Source organism: Aethalodelphis obliquidens, unplaced genomic scaffold (genome assembly GCF_003676395.1).
Source record: "Aethalodelphis obliquidens isolate GAN/ISIS:26980383/991018 unplaced genomic scaffold, ASM367639v1 scaffold20, whole genome shotgun sequence".
Lineage (NCBI taxonomy): Eukaryota > Metazoa > Chordata > Mammalia > Artiodactyla > Delphinidae > Aethalodelphis > Aethalodelphis obliquidens.
This window is the reverse complement of record NW_020837964.1, coordinates 15,653,379-15,671,408: the sequence shown is the minus strand read 5'-3', so window position 1 is coordinate 15,671,408 and position 18,030 is coordinate 15,653,379. Positions and strand designations below refer to the sequence as shown.

Genomic DNA, 18,030 nt, shown 5'->3' with positions numbered 1-18,030 from the left:
ACGCAACCTGGCCGTGACACCCAGGGGCGCTGCCCACCCTCTGCGCCTCGACGGGGTGGGGCGACGGCCGGGGTCCCCACTGCCCCGCGGTCTCTGTTGTGGGTGTGGACAGAAGCCTGTTAGAGCGCTCTGTGTGGGACCTTAGCCTCGGCCCTCCTAACCTCTTTCCTTTCTCTCTCTCTTCCCCCTCTCTCCCTCCTCTCCCCCTTGCCTCCGCCCTTCAGGTCCGATCCGTACTGGGTGCAATGAAAGCTCCACGCAGGCCTTACCATGGAAGGCTGTGACTCGCCTGTCGTCTCGGGGAAGGACAATGGGTGCGGTATCCCTCAGCACCAGCAATGGACTGAACTCAACAGCACCCACCTCCCCGACAAACCCAGTAGCATGGAGCAGTCCACAAGCGAGAACCACGGGCCCCTGGACGGCCTGAGGGCCCCCTTCAATGAGCGCCTCGCGGAGAGCACCGCCCCGGCCGGGCCCGCTGCCGAGCCCGCCGGCAAGGAGGTCAGCTGCAACGAGTGCCTGGCCTCCTTCGCCAGCCTCCAGACCTACATGGAGCATCACTGCCCCGGCGCGCGCCCCCCGCCGCCCCTGAGGGAGGAGAGCGGGAGCGACAGCAGTGAGGAGGGGGACGAGGAGAGTGACGTGGAGAACCTGGCCGGGGAGATCGTGTACCAGCCGGACGGCTCGGCGTACATCGTCGAGAGCCTGAGCCAGCTGAGCCCGGGCGGGGGCGTGGGTGCGGGTGGCAGTGGGCCCCTCCCGTCGCTCTTCCTGAACTCTCTCCCCGCCTCGGCGGGCAAGCCGGGGGACCCTTCCTGCGCTGCGCCCGTCTACCCACAGATCATCAACACTTTCCACATAGCCTCATCCTTCGGGAAGTGGTTTGAGGGCCCAGACCAGGCTTTCCCGAATACCTCAGCCCTGACGGGGCTCAGCCCCGTCCTGCACAGCTTCCGCGTGTTTGACGTGCGACACAAAAGCAACAAGGATTATCTGAACAGTGACGGCTCTGCCAAGAGCTCCTGCGTATCCAAAGATGTTCCCAACAATGTGGACCTGTCCAGATTCGATGGCTTCGTGCTCTATGGCAAGAGGAAGCCCATCCTGATGTGTTTCTTGTGCAAACTCTCCTTCGGGTACGTCCGTTCGTTTGTGACCCATGCGGTGCACGACCATCGAATGACCCTGAGTGAAGATGAGCGGAAACTTCTTAGCAACAAGAACATCTCCGCTATCATCCAAGGGATCGGCAAAGACAAGGAACCCCTTGTAAGTTTTCTGGAACCAAAAAACAAAAACTTTCAACTCCCTTTAGTTTCCACCGCTAACCTCATAGGCCCCGGACACAGTTTTTATGGTAAATTTAGTGGCATTCGAATGGAAGGGGAGGAGGCTCTCCCAGCCGGCCCTGCCGCCGGCCCCGAGCAGCCCCAGGCTGGTATCTTGACCCCCGGCGCCCTCTTGAACCTTGGCGGGCTCACCAGCTCGGTCCTGAAGACCCCCATTACCTCAGTCCCCCTGGGGCCTCTGGCCTCCAGTCCTACCAAATCCTCAGAGGGCAAGGACTCTGGGGCAGCAGAAGGAGAGAAGCAAGAAGTGGGCGATCCGGATTGCTTCTCCGAGAAGGCGGAGCCGGCCGAGGAGGAGGCCGAAGAGGAGGAGGACGAGGACGAGGAGGAGGTGGAGGACGAGGACGACGACGAGGACGACGAGGACGAGGAGGACGAGGGCTGCAAAGGGCTCTTTCCAAGCGAGTTGGACGAGGAGCTGGAGGACAGGCCTCTCGGGGAGTCTGGGGCCGCAGCAGGTAGTGGCAGCAAAAAGGACCTTGCTCTCTCAAACCAAAGCATTTCTAACTCCCCCTTAATGCCTACTGTGCTCCAGACCCTGTCGAGGGGCGCAGCTTCTACTAGTTCTAATTCTGCTTCTTCCTTTGTTGTCTTTGATGGTGCGAACAGGAGGAATCGTTTAAGCTTTAACGGTGAGGGCGTCAGGGCCAACGTGGCAGAGGGCGGCAGGAGGCTGGACTTTGCTGATGAAAGTGCCAATAAAGACAATGCCACAGCACCAGAACCAAATGAAAGCACAGAGGGGGACGATGGGGGCTTCGTCCCCCATCACCAGCATGCTGGCTCCCTCTGCGAGCTTGGGGTGGGGGAGTGCCCCTCGGGGAGTGGCGTGGAGTGCCCCAAATGCGACACGGTCCTGGGTTCCTCCCGCTCGCTGGGCGGCCACATGACTATGATGCATTCTCGCAACTCGTGCAAGACACTCAAGTGCCCCAAGTGCAACTGGCACTACAAGTACCAGCAGACGCTGGAGGCGCACATGAAGGAGAAGCACCCGGAGCCGGGGGGCTCCTGCGTCTACTGCAAGAGCGGGCAGCCCCACCCTCGGCTGGCCCGAGGCGAGAGCTACACGTGTGGTTACAAGCCTTTCCGCTGTGAGGTGTGTAACTACTCCACAACTACCAAAGGCAACCTCAGCATTCACATGCAGTCCGACAAGCATCTCAACAACATGCAGAACCTGCAGAACGGAGGGGGCGAGCAGGTCTTCAGCCACACGGCTGGGGCGGCGGCGGCGGCTGCCGCGGCGGCGGCGGCCGCGGCCAGCATCAGCAGCTCCTGTGGGGCCCCCTCGCCCACCAAACCAAAAACCAAGCCCACCTGGCGGTGCGAGGTGTGCGACTACGAGACCAACGTGGCCAGGAACCTCCGCATCCACATGACGAGCGAGAAGCACATGCACAACATGATGCTGCTGCAGCAGAACATGACCCAGATCCAGCACAGCCGCCACCTGGGCCTCGGCAGCCTGCCCTCGCCCGCCGAGGCCGAGCTCTACCAGTACTACCTGGCCCAGAACATGAGCCTGCCCAACCTGAAGGTGGACAGCGCCGCCCCCGACGCCCAGTTCGTGATGGGCGGATTCCAGCTGGACCCCGCCGGGCCCATGGCCGCCGTGACGCCCGCTCTAGGTGAGGCTTGACTCCGTGTGTGTCTGTTCTGAGGATGGGAGTTAAAGCGGGGGACGCTGCGAGTGGGCCGAGATCGTGTTGACTTGGTGGATTCTGTCGAGTCCGGTGGATCTGGGGGATCTTTATTTTCTTGAGAGTTGTTTTGTGCTCAACTTTAGCGTCCAGCCCTCACGTCTTTTTCTCAAGAATCCCTTGAACTCTGTGAGCCTGTGGAAGATGGTTTGCGTTCAACAGAGACATGATTACGCTCCGGCTCCACGGGCCGGGATTAAAATTTAAGTGTTTCCTCTAGTTTTTGGCTTCGGGTCAACTTTCCCTTCTGTTCCCATTCCCCCTTTCTCTGTCCCTTTCTCGATTTGAAAAATTGCCACAATTCCCCTAAACTTTGGGGTTCCATTAAATATTGATCGAAATGTACAGGAAACGGTAGCTGGAGTTTTAAATAGGGACAGTCATCTCCGGAAGAGGAACTGGAAACCGTAGTGTGCCTTATTTAAATAAGCCGAGGCTGGTTCCGAGCTGTCTGGGAGCCACCCAGATACGTTTCTCAGAGCTCTCCAGTGTTTTCACCAGGACCTTGATGAAAGACACGGGTTCTTTCTCTTTCTTACTTTGCATGAGCTGCCAGTGATCAGTATAGTTGGGAATTAGATGACCCTGGGGCACCGTGAGGAGTGGTGTGATAGATGAGAGATGACTAAATTCTAAAATTGTAAATTAAAGAAAGCCCAGTTTTAATATCAGATCCCGGTTAACGGAGCCTTTGTTGCCATGGAGAACATGGCTCCGTGTTAGAAGACATGGGTTGGCCGTTTTACCATTGGCTTAATAGAGCTAGAACGGGACCAAGAGGATGGGATTTGAATGCCAAAAGCCGTGACTCTATTTCTGTTTAATTTTTTAAAAAGTTTTTTATTCGAGTATAGTTGATTTACAGTGTTGGTTTCAGGCGTACAGCAAAGTGAATCAGTTGTACATATGTTCACTCTTTTTTTTTTTAAGATTCTTTTCCCATTGACAGAGTATTGAGTAGAGTTCCCTGTGCTGTATACTAGGTCTTCATTAGTTATCTATTTTATATCTAGTAGTGTGTATACGTCAATCGCAATCTCCCAGTTTATCCCTTCCTACCCCCCCCCCCCCCCCCCCCCCCCCCCCCCGGTAACCGTAAGTGTGTTGTCTACATCCGTGACTCTACTTCTGTTTTGTAAATAAGTTCATTTGTACCTTTTCCTTAGGTTCCACATATAGGCGATACCATGTGATATTTGTCTTTCTGTGTCTGACTTACTTCACTCAGTATGACAATCTCTAGGTCCATCCATGTTGCTGCAGAAGCCATGACTCTTTATGTACAAAGAATCATGACCATTTCTGGGGGAGAGCTTCTATAGCAAGAAAATGTACAAACCGGTTTCATGAGGACCAGTGTGATGGTTGGGCCCCTCCCGCCCCCACTGTGTGTGCCTCGGACACGCACTGCCTGGTCTTCATTCCCTGATCCTGCTAACCTCTTGAGACCAGCAGTGATGTCCTGAATGAAACAGGATACCCTTCCTGACACGGGAGCGAGTTGTTCTCGGCCACAAAGCGTGAGCAGGTGCCTTTATCCTAGGATGGCTTAGGTTCATGCCAGAGGGCTAAACCTCCCCAGTAGGCACGTCTTTATTCGTGTGGTGTTGCAGTGCTAATTGCTGCGGATGAGTGATATTTCACAGCATTTAATTTGTTGTTCCTACCACGCATTTAAATTTGAATCCTTGCTACTTTCATCTTGTTTTCTGTTTTGGAACATTGACCTGTTGATCTTTTCTTACCAAACAATTTGAAGATGTTTTACCCACTGGTTAATCATCATGGATGCATAGGGATCAGTCATCTTATTCGTCCCCAGAGTGAACCACAGGGGATGCACACCTGGGGGTGGGCTTCAGTACTCGAAGACTTTTCACTTTTTAAAGCCTATGGGAATTGGGGTTTTCTCATCTAGAGATTTAAAATCTTGGGGAGGCAGATCTTGGAGTAAATCAAAGATAATGTAAGTGGAATGAAGACACAGAAAAATGGATGGGTTCATACTGGGTCACAATGAAGACTTTTTAATTACCTTGAGAACCAGTAATCCTGACTAAGACTTGAATTGAGTGGTAGAGAAATAGTTTGCTTCTAACACCTGCTGTCTGTGAGTCTGCGGGGCATCATGCATTCCGGGCAGATGGCAGGTGCACACACATAGAGGATCCAGACTTCATTTCTTAAAGAGAATAGAGTAATAGAGTGCTTCCTTCTGAAGACCTCATCCAGGTAGCCAAGGAGGGCCCTGAGTTTCCAGTGTCGCTGCCTGTCAGCCGAGGTGAGTCTCTGGAGACCTCCTGTGCCTGCCTTAAGCCACCAGAGCCGTCGAGGCGGAGTGAGGGTGACAAGTACTTTATGCCGGAAGCCGGCGTGGGTGTGATAGGACGTATCCACTTGGACCCACAATTTAAGTCGCACGACCTCTGTAGAAGCCAGCGTGTGCAAATGAAAAGAGCGTAACTTTCAGTTCTGTCTGCAGCTCAGCTGATTCTTCCTTAGGCTGTCTATGAGAAGGCTGTGGGCGTTATTAGGTGTTACTGGGCTCTACAGCGGGGAGGTAGTGTTTGTGAACTACACTCTTGCTTACACAGTTGATGTCCTCATACTGCCTTGGACAGAAACTTCTCCTTCCTGTTATCAGACAGATGCTGATCTGGGGGTGCTTTCTTCCTAGAGGCCGTCAGGGAAAAGTTCCGCACCCTCGCTCTGGTCTGGTTGAATTTGCCTCCATTTGTAGACCAGATATTAGGCTTGAGGCCAGATGAACATCCTCCCAGACATTCCTTTGGACTACAGTTGAGCACAGCACCGAAAACTGGGTAGCTTGCCAAGGCGTCTACAAGCTTCCCGAGTAGCCAGCCAGCCACAGGACACCTACATGAGCTTTAAGAGCTCCTCTGATTCTGCTTTTGTTTTTTCGTGTGTGTTTTTTCGGTACGCAGGCCACTCACTGCCGTGGCCTCTCCCGTTGCGGAGCACAGGCTCTGGACGCGCAGGCTCAGCGGCCATGGTTCACGGGCCCAGCCGCTCCGCGGCACGTGGGATCCTCCCGGACCGGGGCACGAACCCATGTCCCCTGCATCGGCAGGCGGACTCCCAACCACTGCGCCACCAGGGAAGCCCTGATTCTGCTTTTGATTGTAGAAGGTGTCTTTTAATCCCTCTGCCTCTCTGAGGGTGTGCTCGTGGGCGGGACTCAGGTGCCAGGGTGCCAGCTTCCAGCCTTAAAGTCAGGTGTGTGGGGACATGGGGCCCATTCCTCTCCAAGACCATCTGTCCGGCATGATTCATGAGTAGGCACCCGCTAAGTTCTCAGTGTGGGCGCTCTCCTCCCACCTGCCTGAGAATTGGGTGAGGTTCCTCTATTTCTCGGCGGCTGCATTAGTTCCTTGCAGCCCTATGGATTTGTAGGATTCCAGGCCCTAGGGGTGTCTCTCCAGGGTATAGTTCTCAAGGGAGTTTTGGCTTGCCTGTCGCCCACATCTCACTGCTTCTCTGCTTCTGTCTTTGATTTGCATTTCATTTTAAGAGCTTGGGATGGCAACAGGGACCTATTTCCTCTGCGTGTTCCGAGGACTTCTCATTTTCACTCAGGCCTCCAGCAGGTGACAGCTGCATTTCTCTTTAGAGCGATATGGATGTGCTGAGGTTAAATTTAAAAAGTGGAAAAGATCTGATGCTTCAGGTGGTCGGCATCAGAAACAAAGATGTGTTTGCTCCTTGTCCTACCCTCCGGGCAGTTTCTGCTTTCACTGAACACGGCGTATGTTTCATGGATGCTGTCTGGCCTTCGTCCCCATCGAGGGATGGAGCTTTTAGGCTTTTTTCCCCTATCTCTTCTTCTCTCTTGTCCTAAAAAGAGTGTCACAGTTATGGCTCCTCTCACCAGGGGAGATGGCAAGAGAGAAGACAAGCAGAAAGCTTCCCCAGTCTTCTGACCTGCGTGCGCAGAAGATTTCTGTGTCTCGCTGGACTGTCCACAGGCTTCAGATGCAGCCACTCTGCTCAGTCAGGCCTGTACTGAGCTGCTCGCTCGAAGTGCCTTGTGTAGCATAAATAAGAAAATCTTTTTTTTGAAAAATAATAACGTCTTTTCCTTGATTAGCCACTAACTTGGATTCTAATCAGTCATTAAAAAAAAAAAAAATAACCTCAGCCCAACCACATGTAGAAGGTCAAGTTTAAATATCAGTTGGGGAGTGACAGGGGCAGACGTAATAGCTCAAGCGTGCGTATGTTTAGGGGAGAGGCAAAAAACAGAAGCTGAGGCTCAGCATTCTGCTTGACTGTTCGCTTCTAGGTAACGGAGGGAAGGCTGCTCTTTCCAGGCCTTTCCCGTGGCATAAATAAGAGCTCAAAGTATTAATTTACCGCTGGTGAATGAGAGCCGGTCCCTGGTTTACGCAGGGCAGCGATGGACTGAAAAAGAGCAGGGGTGGAGAGGGAGGAACACAGCTTCCTCAGGCCCTTTTTTTCAGGGCTGTGAGCGGACCTCTGCGTTTCACTGTCCATCTTGATCCAACTTCCCAAACCTGTAACATTTTGGCTGCTTTGTACCTTGTCTGGCACATCAGACATTTGAGCCTCTGAGCAGGGGCCTGTGTACCCTCTAGAGGTTCAGCAAGGAGAAGCCTGGACCCTTGTCCTAAAGAGGCTACACCCTGATGGGGACACTGGCCAACACGTGGCTCTGTATGTGGCAGACATACGCCAAAGGAGAATGCGACATGTCCCATGTAGGGGGCTCATGGAACGGAAATGATCGTATCTTGGGGAGGTGTGGGAGGAGCCAGCGCCATTGACAGGCAGGTAGGCTACTGACCAGTGGGGTGTGACAAGGAATAGGGAGATCATTCCCGAAATCTCAGATTTAGAGCTGTGCTGTCCAATACAGTAGCCACTAACCTAAATGTAAATGAATTAAAAATAAAAAAAACTAAAAATTCAGTTCTTCAGTTATACCTTAGCCATATTTCAGTTGTCCAGTAGCTACACGTGACTAGTGGTTTCCACATTGGACAGTGCAGATACAAAATGTTTCCATCTTCGCAGAAAGTTCCTGTTAGATAGCACTGCTTGAGGTAAATTCTGCGCCCACTTCTGATTCACCATGAAGGCGTGCTGTCTTAGAATGCAGCTATAACTCATCTCCAACATTTCGGGGACGGAAGTTTCAGATTCTGTTATGTCCAGTGAATGATGCTTTTATTTCTGTCTTTTCTTGGGTCTGAGCGAGGAGCTGAATTGAAATATTCAAGCGATTAAGCGGTTCCTACGTTCTTCTAGGCGTTCTTTTCCAAAAGAAGAAACAAACAAACAAACATACAGCCTTCCACACATTTCAGAATGTCCATAGGAAAGATGCGAACACATCAAGTTGATTTTTGTTGTAGTTTTTCCCGGTTAGTAGCACCTTGCAGTGCTTGAAATGGGATCTTTTTTCTGCTGGAACCTGGGTGGAGGGTGGGGGAGGGCCCGTGGTGCCTGACTTAGGGCTGCCGCTGTGAGCCTGGCCTCTGATTCTCTGCCCCTCTCCTTCTCTGCAGTGGGCGGTGAGATCCCCCTAGACATGCGGCTCGGGGGTGGGCAGCTGGTGTCAGAGGAGCTGATGAACCTGGGCGAGAGCTTCATCCAGACCAACGACCCGTCGCTGAAGCTCTTCCAGTGTGCCGTCTGCAACAAGTTCACCACGGACACCCTGGACCTGCTGGGGCTGCACATGAACGTGGAGCGCAGCCTCCCTGAGGACGAGTGGAAGGCCGTGATGGGGGACTCGTACCAGTGCAAGCTCTGCCGCTACAACACCCAGCTCAAGGCCAACTTCCAGCTGCACTGCAAGACAGACAAGCACGTGCAGAAGTACCAGCTGGTGGCCCACATCAAGGAGGGTGGCAAAGCCAACGAGTGGCGGCTCAAGTGCGTGGCCATCGGCAACCCTGTCCACCTCAAGTGCAACGCCTGCGACTATTACACCAATAGCTTGGAGAAGCTGCGGCTGCACACGGTCAACTCCAGGCACGAGGCCAGCCTGAAGCTTTACAAGGTAAGGCCCAGGCTGTCTCTGGAACGGAGCGGTTTGGATCCCTGGGTGACGGGGAGGGCTGGGGGCGGACACACAGAGAGGGGCTGGGGGCTGGCTGGCGCCCTGGCGTGGGGAGGGGAGCTGGCCGCCTGGTGGTGGGCTTCAGCTGGGAACTGCAGGGTCTGTGTGTGGGGTGCCTCATTTGGGGGGCAGGTTGTGTTTCCAGCGGCCCAATACTGCACATTGTTTCCTTTACCCTCCCACTGTCTTTAGAACTGACTTTTTTCCTACCCCACATTTGCCATTTCCCTAGTTCTGGCTTTGCCGTTGTTCTCCTGTGTTTCCCCTCTCTCCTGCAGGCTTTCTGTTCTCCTTTTCCATCTGGTTATTCCCCCCTTTTTAGTCTCTTCTCCCCGGATGCCCCCTGGGGTTCTTTGTTTATTTGTTCGTTCGTTTGTTCATTCATTCATTTATTCAACAGGTACACATTAATCCCCAACCATGTACCAGGCCCTGTTCCGGGCCTACATCCGTGCACGAGGTAGACAAAACGTCCCTGCCCTCCTAGAGCTCCCGTTCTTTTTGGGGGCGGGGGGATGGATGATGAACGCAATGGATAAATTAGACGGTAGGCTAGAAGGTAGTGAATGCTATGGGGAAAAACAGGGTCGGGTGAGGGGCCCCTTTGTTCTTTTTCGCTCTGCTTCCTGTGTTCTACACCTCCTTTCTCTTCCTCATGTTTCAATTTTCCTTCTTCTTGCCGGGCTTCTCCCGTCCTCCACCTCTTACTCTGTCCTCTCTGCTTCTTCCTTCCCTCCCGTCCCTCCTTCCTCACCCCTCGCTGCCCCCTCCATTCCTTCTCTCAGTCCGCAGACAGTAACAAGGAGGAGGTGCTCGGCTACTGTAAATAGTCCTTTCACTGGCATGGCAGAATTGCTCCAGACGCTTCTATTGATTTTCACTGGACTTAAAGCCTCACCTTTTTCTCTAATCATCTCATAATGGCTTTAGTATGAACAATCAGGTACAAATCGCCGTAAATCTGCCCAGCCTCCCTCTCCGTCCCTTCCACGCCCTCTCCCTCTCTTTCCGTTTCCCTCCCTTTTATTGTCAGTCTCTCTTCTTTCCTTTCACACCGTTTCCCACATCTTTGGGCCAGCGAGCGCCAGGTTTCTCCTGACCCTGAGCTCCTTTCATCCCCTTTCTGCTCATGGTGATTTTAAATGGAGACTCCAAGTAAGGAAGACTCTCATCCTCTCCCCGTATCGGCCTCTGCCGAGATTGATAAGTGTGATTCATTTTACCATTGCTCGTTCTCAGCTTGTCAAGAGACCTGGGTAACAGGGATGAGAGACCATTTTAGGGAAAGGAGGAGAAGGCAGGCACGAGGAAGTGGGAATAGAATGTTCTGGAATTGGCTGCTGACTCTGGCACGGATGGGCTCAAGCGTTGCAGAGGGGAGGGTCTGGGCACCCGTCACCCCCACCCCTTGCCCTCTGTGAGCAGGACCCTCCCTGGATGGCTTCACCGTGTGCCACCCTCCTCGCCATTGGTTTAAATCGGAGGTTTTCATTGGCCACAGGGTGGTGCCGGTGTGGTCAGGAAAACCTGATGGAGAAACCGGTGGAAAAAAGAGTTTCTAAAGGACCCAACTGAGTGCAGTTAGTGCAGAGGACCCGGTGTGGCCCCGGAAGGTCGTATGCAGCTTTGCTGGAGGTTGTTTAGAGGTGGCACGAAGCTGGCCTCTTCCACCTGAGGAAGAACATTGCCTTTTAGATGATAAAATGTGTGCGGTGGTGATTAGCTCTTCATGCTGCGGCCTCCAGTAAGAGTGGACCAGCCCTTGGATTTGCTTCTGAAGGGCCTGGAACCTGGGGGATTCGCTAAGTACATACCTTTTTGGTCCCCGGACCTCGTGCCCCGGTCATGCCTAGAGGGTCGGGCTGTGGCGGTTTCCAGGGTGGATGTGAGGGAAGCAGTTTGAGTGTTTCCGTCTGTGCTTTGCTGAACTAGCTCTGGATGCTCATCCCCTGCCCTAGTTGCCTTATTTTATTTATATATATATATATACGTATGTATGTATTTGTGTGTGTTTTTGAAGCTGGAGCAAACTCCTGCCCCGAAAAGGCAGCATAGTAGAAGCATAAGTACTGGGGTGCAGGGTAGAATGTGGGAACCAGCGCTTAGAGGGGAGGTGCCCAGGCAGTGCGTTTGGCTGGCGCATCTTAGGGGTGACCTCCACCCACATTCGGGGCCGAATCCCCCGTGTCAGGAGCCGAAGGTCGTCAGTCTGGTCTCATTGGGTGACAAGTGTCCTCGTGACTGCTGTGGGGGTGGGGAGTTCTCCCACCCACTCCTGGATGTGACCCAGAAACTTAGCATCTCAGTGCCTGCCCCGGGCCTTTCTGTCCCACAGCGTGGCTGAGATGAACTCCTCTTGCCCCCGAGGGGGGTCCCTCTCACAGGGTCTTGTGAGTCCTCGGCTTTGGGGTGGGGCTTGGAGGTGTTTGAGAGTCAGTTTTTCTCTAGGCCCTGGTGTGGCCTGTGGTAAATGGAGATTGATTGCATGTTATTTTTCCTCTTGCTAATGTAATCCATTAGCCCAGCACATGCATAATCAGTTTAGAGCACAGTTAACTGGATATAATCGAGTTCTTTACTGTCTGCTAGAGAAACAGCTCCAGATGCTGCTGACCGGGAGGGCACCCGGCTTCTCACACACGGCCCTCCGCACTAACCCCTTCCCCAAGGCCGACCCTAGCCCCCGCCCCACTCCCACGCCACCCACCCCATCTTGGTCCCCTGGCAAATGACTCACGATCGGTCGGCGAGAGACCCACGCTTGCTTTCTGTTGCATCTGCTCGAGTGGTCGTGATGCATCCGACTTCCTCGTCGGCCTCCCAGCCTCTCTTTGCCTTCCTCTTCCTTTGGCATGCTGAAGGAGACAGAGCAGCGGTCTCGGGAGATGCAAGCAGAAGTGTAGCTTTCCAGTCTGTCCTTGGACCACACACTGGTCCAGAGTCATTTCTCTTGGTGTCATAAATCCTGGCACGTACGTTGCTGGATTAGGACTGAGCTGTCTGAAAGCATGAGATAATTCCTAATCTGGACACAAGAGAGGGTTGGGCTAACCTGCAAAAAGGAGAAACTAGCGATACTCTCTCTCTTGGCTGGCTGGAATTGTCTAGTTTGGCTTATTGTGTGAGAGCAATTTTTAAATCGAGATTAACGTTCATCGAATTCTTCCTCCCTGCCTCCTGGAAGTGAAGGAAAGCGGGGGTCAGCTGGGGCGCCCCAGGCATCAGATGGAAGCTGTTTCCTTTTTTCTTTGCTCCCAGGTTACTTTTCTGAAGTGCTCGTGATTAAATTCCTTGAGTCTTTTTATTGGGTCTTAAATAGCCGTGGCTCTGGTCCAGCCCCCAGTGCTCGTATGTCCAGACCCTCACAGCTGCCGTTATGGGCACTGTGATAGATTGACACAGAGACACAGCGGGAAGGCCAGGGGCCCCAGTCAGGCTTAGAGGCTGAGCTCTTGGTTTTTTGCCTGTAGTGATTCATCTGAGCCGGAATGGAAGTGTGTTGTGGGAAAGGTACTCGTCTCTCATTAGGGCTTGAGCTCCAGAACGGGAATTCCTCACCTTACTGCTTTCCCACATAGATGTTTCACTCTTCTCCTAGAGGACCTGCTCCCAGGCCCCAGTCTCCCACTCCTTCCCCACACAGAGATGCGGGGTGTTCTTGCTTGTCTTAAGTAGGGGGGCAGCAGGTACTGCTAGCGACTGCCCTCCCCTCTCCTCCATGCTAGCGCAGATCCTGAGTCACTTTGTGGGTTCAGAGCTAGTGGGAGCTCTTCTGTGTTTATCTGGACTTGCCTGCTGTGTGGCTTCCCTGGTGAGCTCTCTGAAATCTGTAGTGTTTTCCGCTTGGGGGAGGAGGGTGCAGAAAGGGCAGGTGGAGATCGGTGCACACCTGCCAACTATTAGAATCTGTTTTTCACTTTGATGTTTTTCTTGACCTGAGAGTCATTGGGATGGAAATCCATCAACTTGAGCAGAGAGATTAAGACCCCCACCAGAATCTATTACTCAAACAGTTCCCAGCTGAGTTTTCTTTGATTGGGCCCAGCCCAAAAGTTTCATATTAATCTTAAATTATACACAAAGAAGGTTGTCTACCACAGGGTTGGGTCTGGGCCCCATGTGAGCTGCATCGGGCCAGCTAGGCAAACCGAGGGGGAGATGCCGGATCTATTCGGTTTCAAGTAGGAGGTAGAGTATGACACCAACTGACTGAACGATACTCACCCAAATTCTCCACATAGTGGGCTTTGATGCTTGCCATGCTGTTGGGATTACTCGAGGTAGAATGAAGGAAGAAACCCTCTGTCAGACTCTGCATTACTTTAGCATCCATCTTCTCAGTTCTTGCCCTGACGGGGCTCACTCTCCCAGCAGGGCAGTAAATTCACCACAGGATGGATGGACAGACTGGAAGATGTACAACAAGTCAGAGGTTTGGTTTGCAGTTTGCATTCTTCATGCTCCTTATGGGTGCACGGGGTAGGGGTCTTAGGCACACATCTGCACGCTTCATGCCCACAGATGGTGACCGGCAGCCTTTGTGTTGCTTGGAAAGCAAAAAGCTGTCCCTCTTCCCTCCTCCCTTCTCCTTCCTCGTCCTCTCCACCCTGATGTGGCTTCATGTTTGAAGCCCTGGTACAGGTGCCATCTGGTTTCCATCGTCACTCTGGAGCCAGTTCCCTCAAACCTTGCTTTCTCATTAGGTCGACGTTTTTTTAAGTGCATACCTATGCCTTCTTCTCTCCATACCTTGGTGCTTTCAACCAAAAATGAAAGGCAGGGAGTGTTTTCCTGTGGTTAATTTAGAAGGTGTGAAGGGCCAGATGTTTTGGTAGATTTGAGCACCTTTCGCCTTCATGCCCTCCATCTCCTGGAGCAGCTGGGTGTCTGAAGTTCATTTCCCTCACTTGACGGCTGGGCTCGCGGGATGGGGAGCTTCTGGGGCTGGGCTGGGAGACTGCATGCACATGGGCCCCATGGTCACCACTGGAGAGCCCGGCGGGGGGCTCTGGCGGTGTTTCTGGCAACATGATAACTTCAAGGGGACTCTAAGAAGGTTGAAAAGTCAAATCTTTTTTGGAGGCAGGGCTCGTGTTGGGACAGATTTAATCCTTCACTACTGTATGAATTACGGCCAACATATGATACAGGAACGTGAACGTGTGGCCAATGGGTGCAGTGTGAAAGATCGGCACCTCAGTGCAGTCTTGCCCTCCCTCCAAAACTATCCCACCCACCTTCACCTGAATCCCTCTAGTGGGTGTCATTTCATTCAACACGTTCGTTCAGCTGATTGGCTTTAAGCACAAGCTTTGCCTGGATCCCTCAGGTTACTGGCTTATACACACCTTCGTGTCAAGAAGGTTGGGTCATCGTTACCTTTCGGCTCCCTGCTTTAGCTACCAGATAATGGAATTGAAATCTTACTAGATGAGCCTGTTTTTTTTAAAGTCCGGCAGTAAATATGCTACCTGTTGAAAAACCAGTTTCATAACCATTAACCATAACACTTTCCCCTTTTTTCCAAATGCTTTTAGTATTTTTATTTTCTCTTTTTTTTTTCCCCTGCATCCTTTTTGTGGATGGTAAAGAACTGATCAGACCCCTCTAGATTATTATTGTATCCTTAATTATTTCTTCAGGACTGGCATCCCATGTTTACCTCAAGTGTAAGCTAATAATAAAATGTGGCTTCCTTATTTTTATGGTAGAAATTATTAGTATGAGTAATGTGTGTTCACTGTAGAAAATTTGAAAAATCCAGGCAAGTATGAGAAAATAATCATCAGCCTAAACCCCATCATATGACAACATATTTTTATTTCTTTCTTTTTGCGTAACACAAGATGCATAAGTCATCTTACAAAATTGGAATTATGCTGCATGTATATAGCATTGTACCTCAGTCCTTATATCAAGTATTTTTCAGTACTTTTTAAAATGGAAGTCTTTTTTCTACTCTCCAGCTCTGCTCTCCAGAAACAAATCACTATTATTTAGATTATCTCCTTTTGGTTTTTTTTTCCTGTGCTTATACTGATAGAAATAATGTGTGCATGTGTGTACACACACATGAGAAATCTTTATAGACACATGCTATGCTTTTGCCTTGCTTTCCTCATATAGCTTTTTATCCTGAAAATCATTTCAGGTTATTATGTATTGATCTAGCTCACTCTTTTTAGTGGCTACATAGTTTTCCATTTATTGACCAGGTCCTCACTGATGTACATTTATGTTATCTGCAGTTTTGATCTTACGGACAGTGAGGTGTAGGGAACAGCTGTGTTCACACATCTCTCTACACTTGAGCTGTTCCAAGAAGTGGGCCTGCTGGGTTCCAGGGTGTCATGCCTGTAGACAGAGTACTTTCTAATGGCCCTTCAGAAAGAAGACCCTGTCAGAATATTATTCACATTGTTAAGAACATTTTAAATATTATTAAGTTTTAAGTATTTTAACTATTTTAAACATTTCAAGTTTTATTAAGAACATTTTATCCCCTCCCTGTATTAGGTGATGCTCAAACCCCTGCATGGTGACCGACACTACGTTATTTTTTTTGTTTTCATCAGGTTGACAAATTTGTTCCAATGTGAGTCTCTTTAATTGTTAGATAGGGTGAACGTTTTTTTTCATGCATTTATTGGCTGTTTGATTTTTTTCCTTTTAATATTTTATTTATTTATTTTTGGCTGCATTGGGTCTTCGTTGCTGTGTGCGGGCTTTCTCTAGTTGAGGCGAGCGAGGGCTACTCTTCGTTGCGGTGCGCGGGCTTCTCATTGCGGTGGCTTCTCTTGTTGTGGAGCACGGGCTCTAGGCGCGTGGACTCAGTAGTTGTGGCTCGTGGGCTGTAGAGTGCAGGCTCAGTAGTTGTGGTGCATGGGCTTAGTTGCTCCGCGGCATGTGGGATCTTCCTGGACCAGGGCTCGAACCCGTGTCCCCTGCATTGGCAGGCGGATTCTTAACCACTGAGCCACCAGGGAAGTCCTGAATTTTTTTTTAAATAAATTTATTTATTTATTTTTGGCTTCGTTGGGTCTTCATTGCTGCGGGTGGGCTTTCTCTAGCTGCAGCGAGCAGGGGCTATGCTTCGTTACAGTGCACAGGCTTCTCATTGCAGTGGCTTCTCCTGTTGCAGAGCAGGGCTCTAGGCGCGTGGACTCAGTAGTTGTGGCGCACAGGCCTAGTTGCTCCGTGGTATGTGGGATCCTCCCGGACCAGGGTTCAAACCCGTGTTGCCTGCATTGGCAGGCGATTCTCAACCACTGCGCCACCAGCGAAGCCCGTCCTGAATTTTTAAAGAATATTTATTTATTTGGCTGTGCCGGGTGTTAGCTGTGGCACGTGGGATCTTCGTTGCGGCATGCAGGATCTTTAGTTGCGGCATGTGGGATCTAGTTCCCTGACCAGGGATCTAACCTGGGCCCCTTGCATTGGGAGCCCGGAGTCTTAACTGCTGGACCACCAGCAAAGTCCCTTGGCTGTTTGAATTTCTTTAGTGGCTTTTCTATTCATAGCCTTTGCCCTGTATTCATTCATTCATTCAGTTCATTCATTCATTTTGGGGGTTTGGTCTTTTTTGTGATTGGTTTGCAAGAGCTCTTGGTTTATCAGGGCCAGTGGTCCCTACTGTGCTGTGGACGCTGCAGAAATTTCTCCGAGTCTTATTCATCTCTCACTTAGCTTATGATGTGCTTCAGCCTACAGAAACTTTTTTGTTTGTATGTTGTCCAATGTGCATGTCTGTTTCTTTATCCTTCTTACTCTTCTCTTTTTCCAGGGAGGCTCTCTCTCGCTGCTAATGTTATAAAATAATAACAGTAATAGATAGCTCCTATACGACACTTATCGCAAGCAGGTACTATCTGTCATACCTGCTTTGCAGGATTAATTGATTTACTCTTCTCTTAACCCACCTGTTTTCAAATGGGGGCACCCGAGGCAGAGGGCGTTACAAGTCACCAGCTAGTGCGTGTTGTTGGAGTGGGTCTTCAAACCCAGGCAGGTGGGTACCACTTGACTGATAGTTTCTTCAATACTTTCTCCCCGTTTAAGACTTTAATTTTTGAGGAATGTATTTTGTATATGGTACATTGTAGGACTCTGTTTTTGTGTGTTGTGTGATTTAGGACCATGTTTTCTTTCAGATAGGATGGTTGGTTGTCCAACAGATTCTTAAATAGCCATTCTTTCCTTGCTTATGTGAAAAGCCCTGTGTATCATCCCCCGTCTGTAGATCTTACAGAGCACCTCCCGAATACTTTGCAGATTTGGGTCAGTCCACGCATATTTCCAGGGTATTGCTTGTCGAAAGCACTGAGACGCAAGAAGAGGGAACACACAGGCGGTTCTCTTTTCCAGGCATGTAAAGCCCTGTGGATGAGATTTCTTCCTCTCTCCTTTTCCTCTTCCTCTCTGGTGCATTCCCCAGGGTGAAATTTCTTAGATTAATTACCTTCATCTCAAATACACTGGGATGAGGGAGTCTCCAGGAGAGAAGGGGGCTTGAGAGAGGGACCAAATTTTTTATTGTTTCTTAGTGGAGACTGTGGGTCTCACCTCTTTCTTTCCTTTTTTTTTTTTTTTTTTTTTTTTTTTATAAATAAGACAGAGAACAAATACTGAAAGTCTGAGAATTTCCCTTTTCTGAAGCTCTTACTTGGATAGCAGGGGGATAGTGTGGCTGTGTCCGCTTATTTCCAGGAGGAGCTGTTTTTAGCTACTGGTGACAAGTCTTTTGGATTCCAGAGAAGGTGTGCCATGGCCCCGACTCAGGCCGAGGAGCGGGGTCGTCTAATTTCAGAAAATCTAATAACTACCGCTTTGTCGAAATACTTGAAACCCTACCACGTCCACTCTCCCCCGC

The 18,030-nt window shown here is 50.8% G+C and overlaps 1 protein-coding gene across 3 annotated transcripts in view; it reads left to right on the top strand.

Moving 5' to 3' along the window:
• ZFHX3 (zinc finger homeobox 3) overlaps positions 1 to 18,030 on the top strand; it is a 242,655-nt gene that overhangs the window by 75,021 nt on the left and 149,604 nt on the right. For all 3 annotated transcript variants that reach the window (XM_027119415.1, XM_027119417.1, XM_027119416.1), the window contains exons 2-3: positions 225 to 2,983; positions 8,605 to 9,101. In XM_027119415.1, the coding sequence (XP_026975216.1) occupies positions 271 to 2,983; positions 8,605 to 9,101 (3,210 nt within the window). In that variant the 5' untranslated portion in view covers positions 225 to 270. The remainder of the gene's footprint in view (positions 1 to 224; positions 2,984 to 8,604; positions 9,102 to 18,030) is intronic.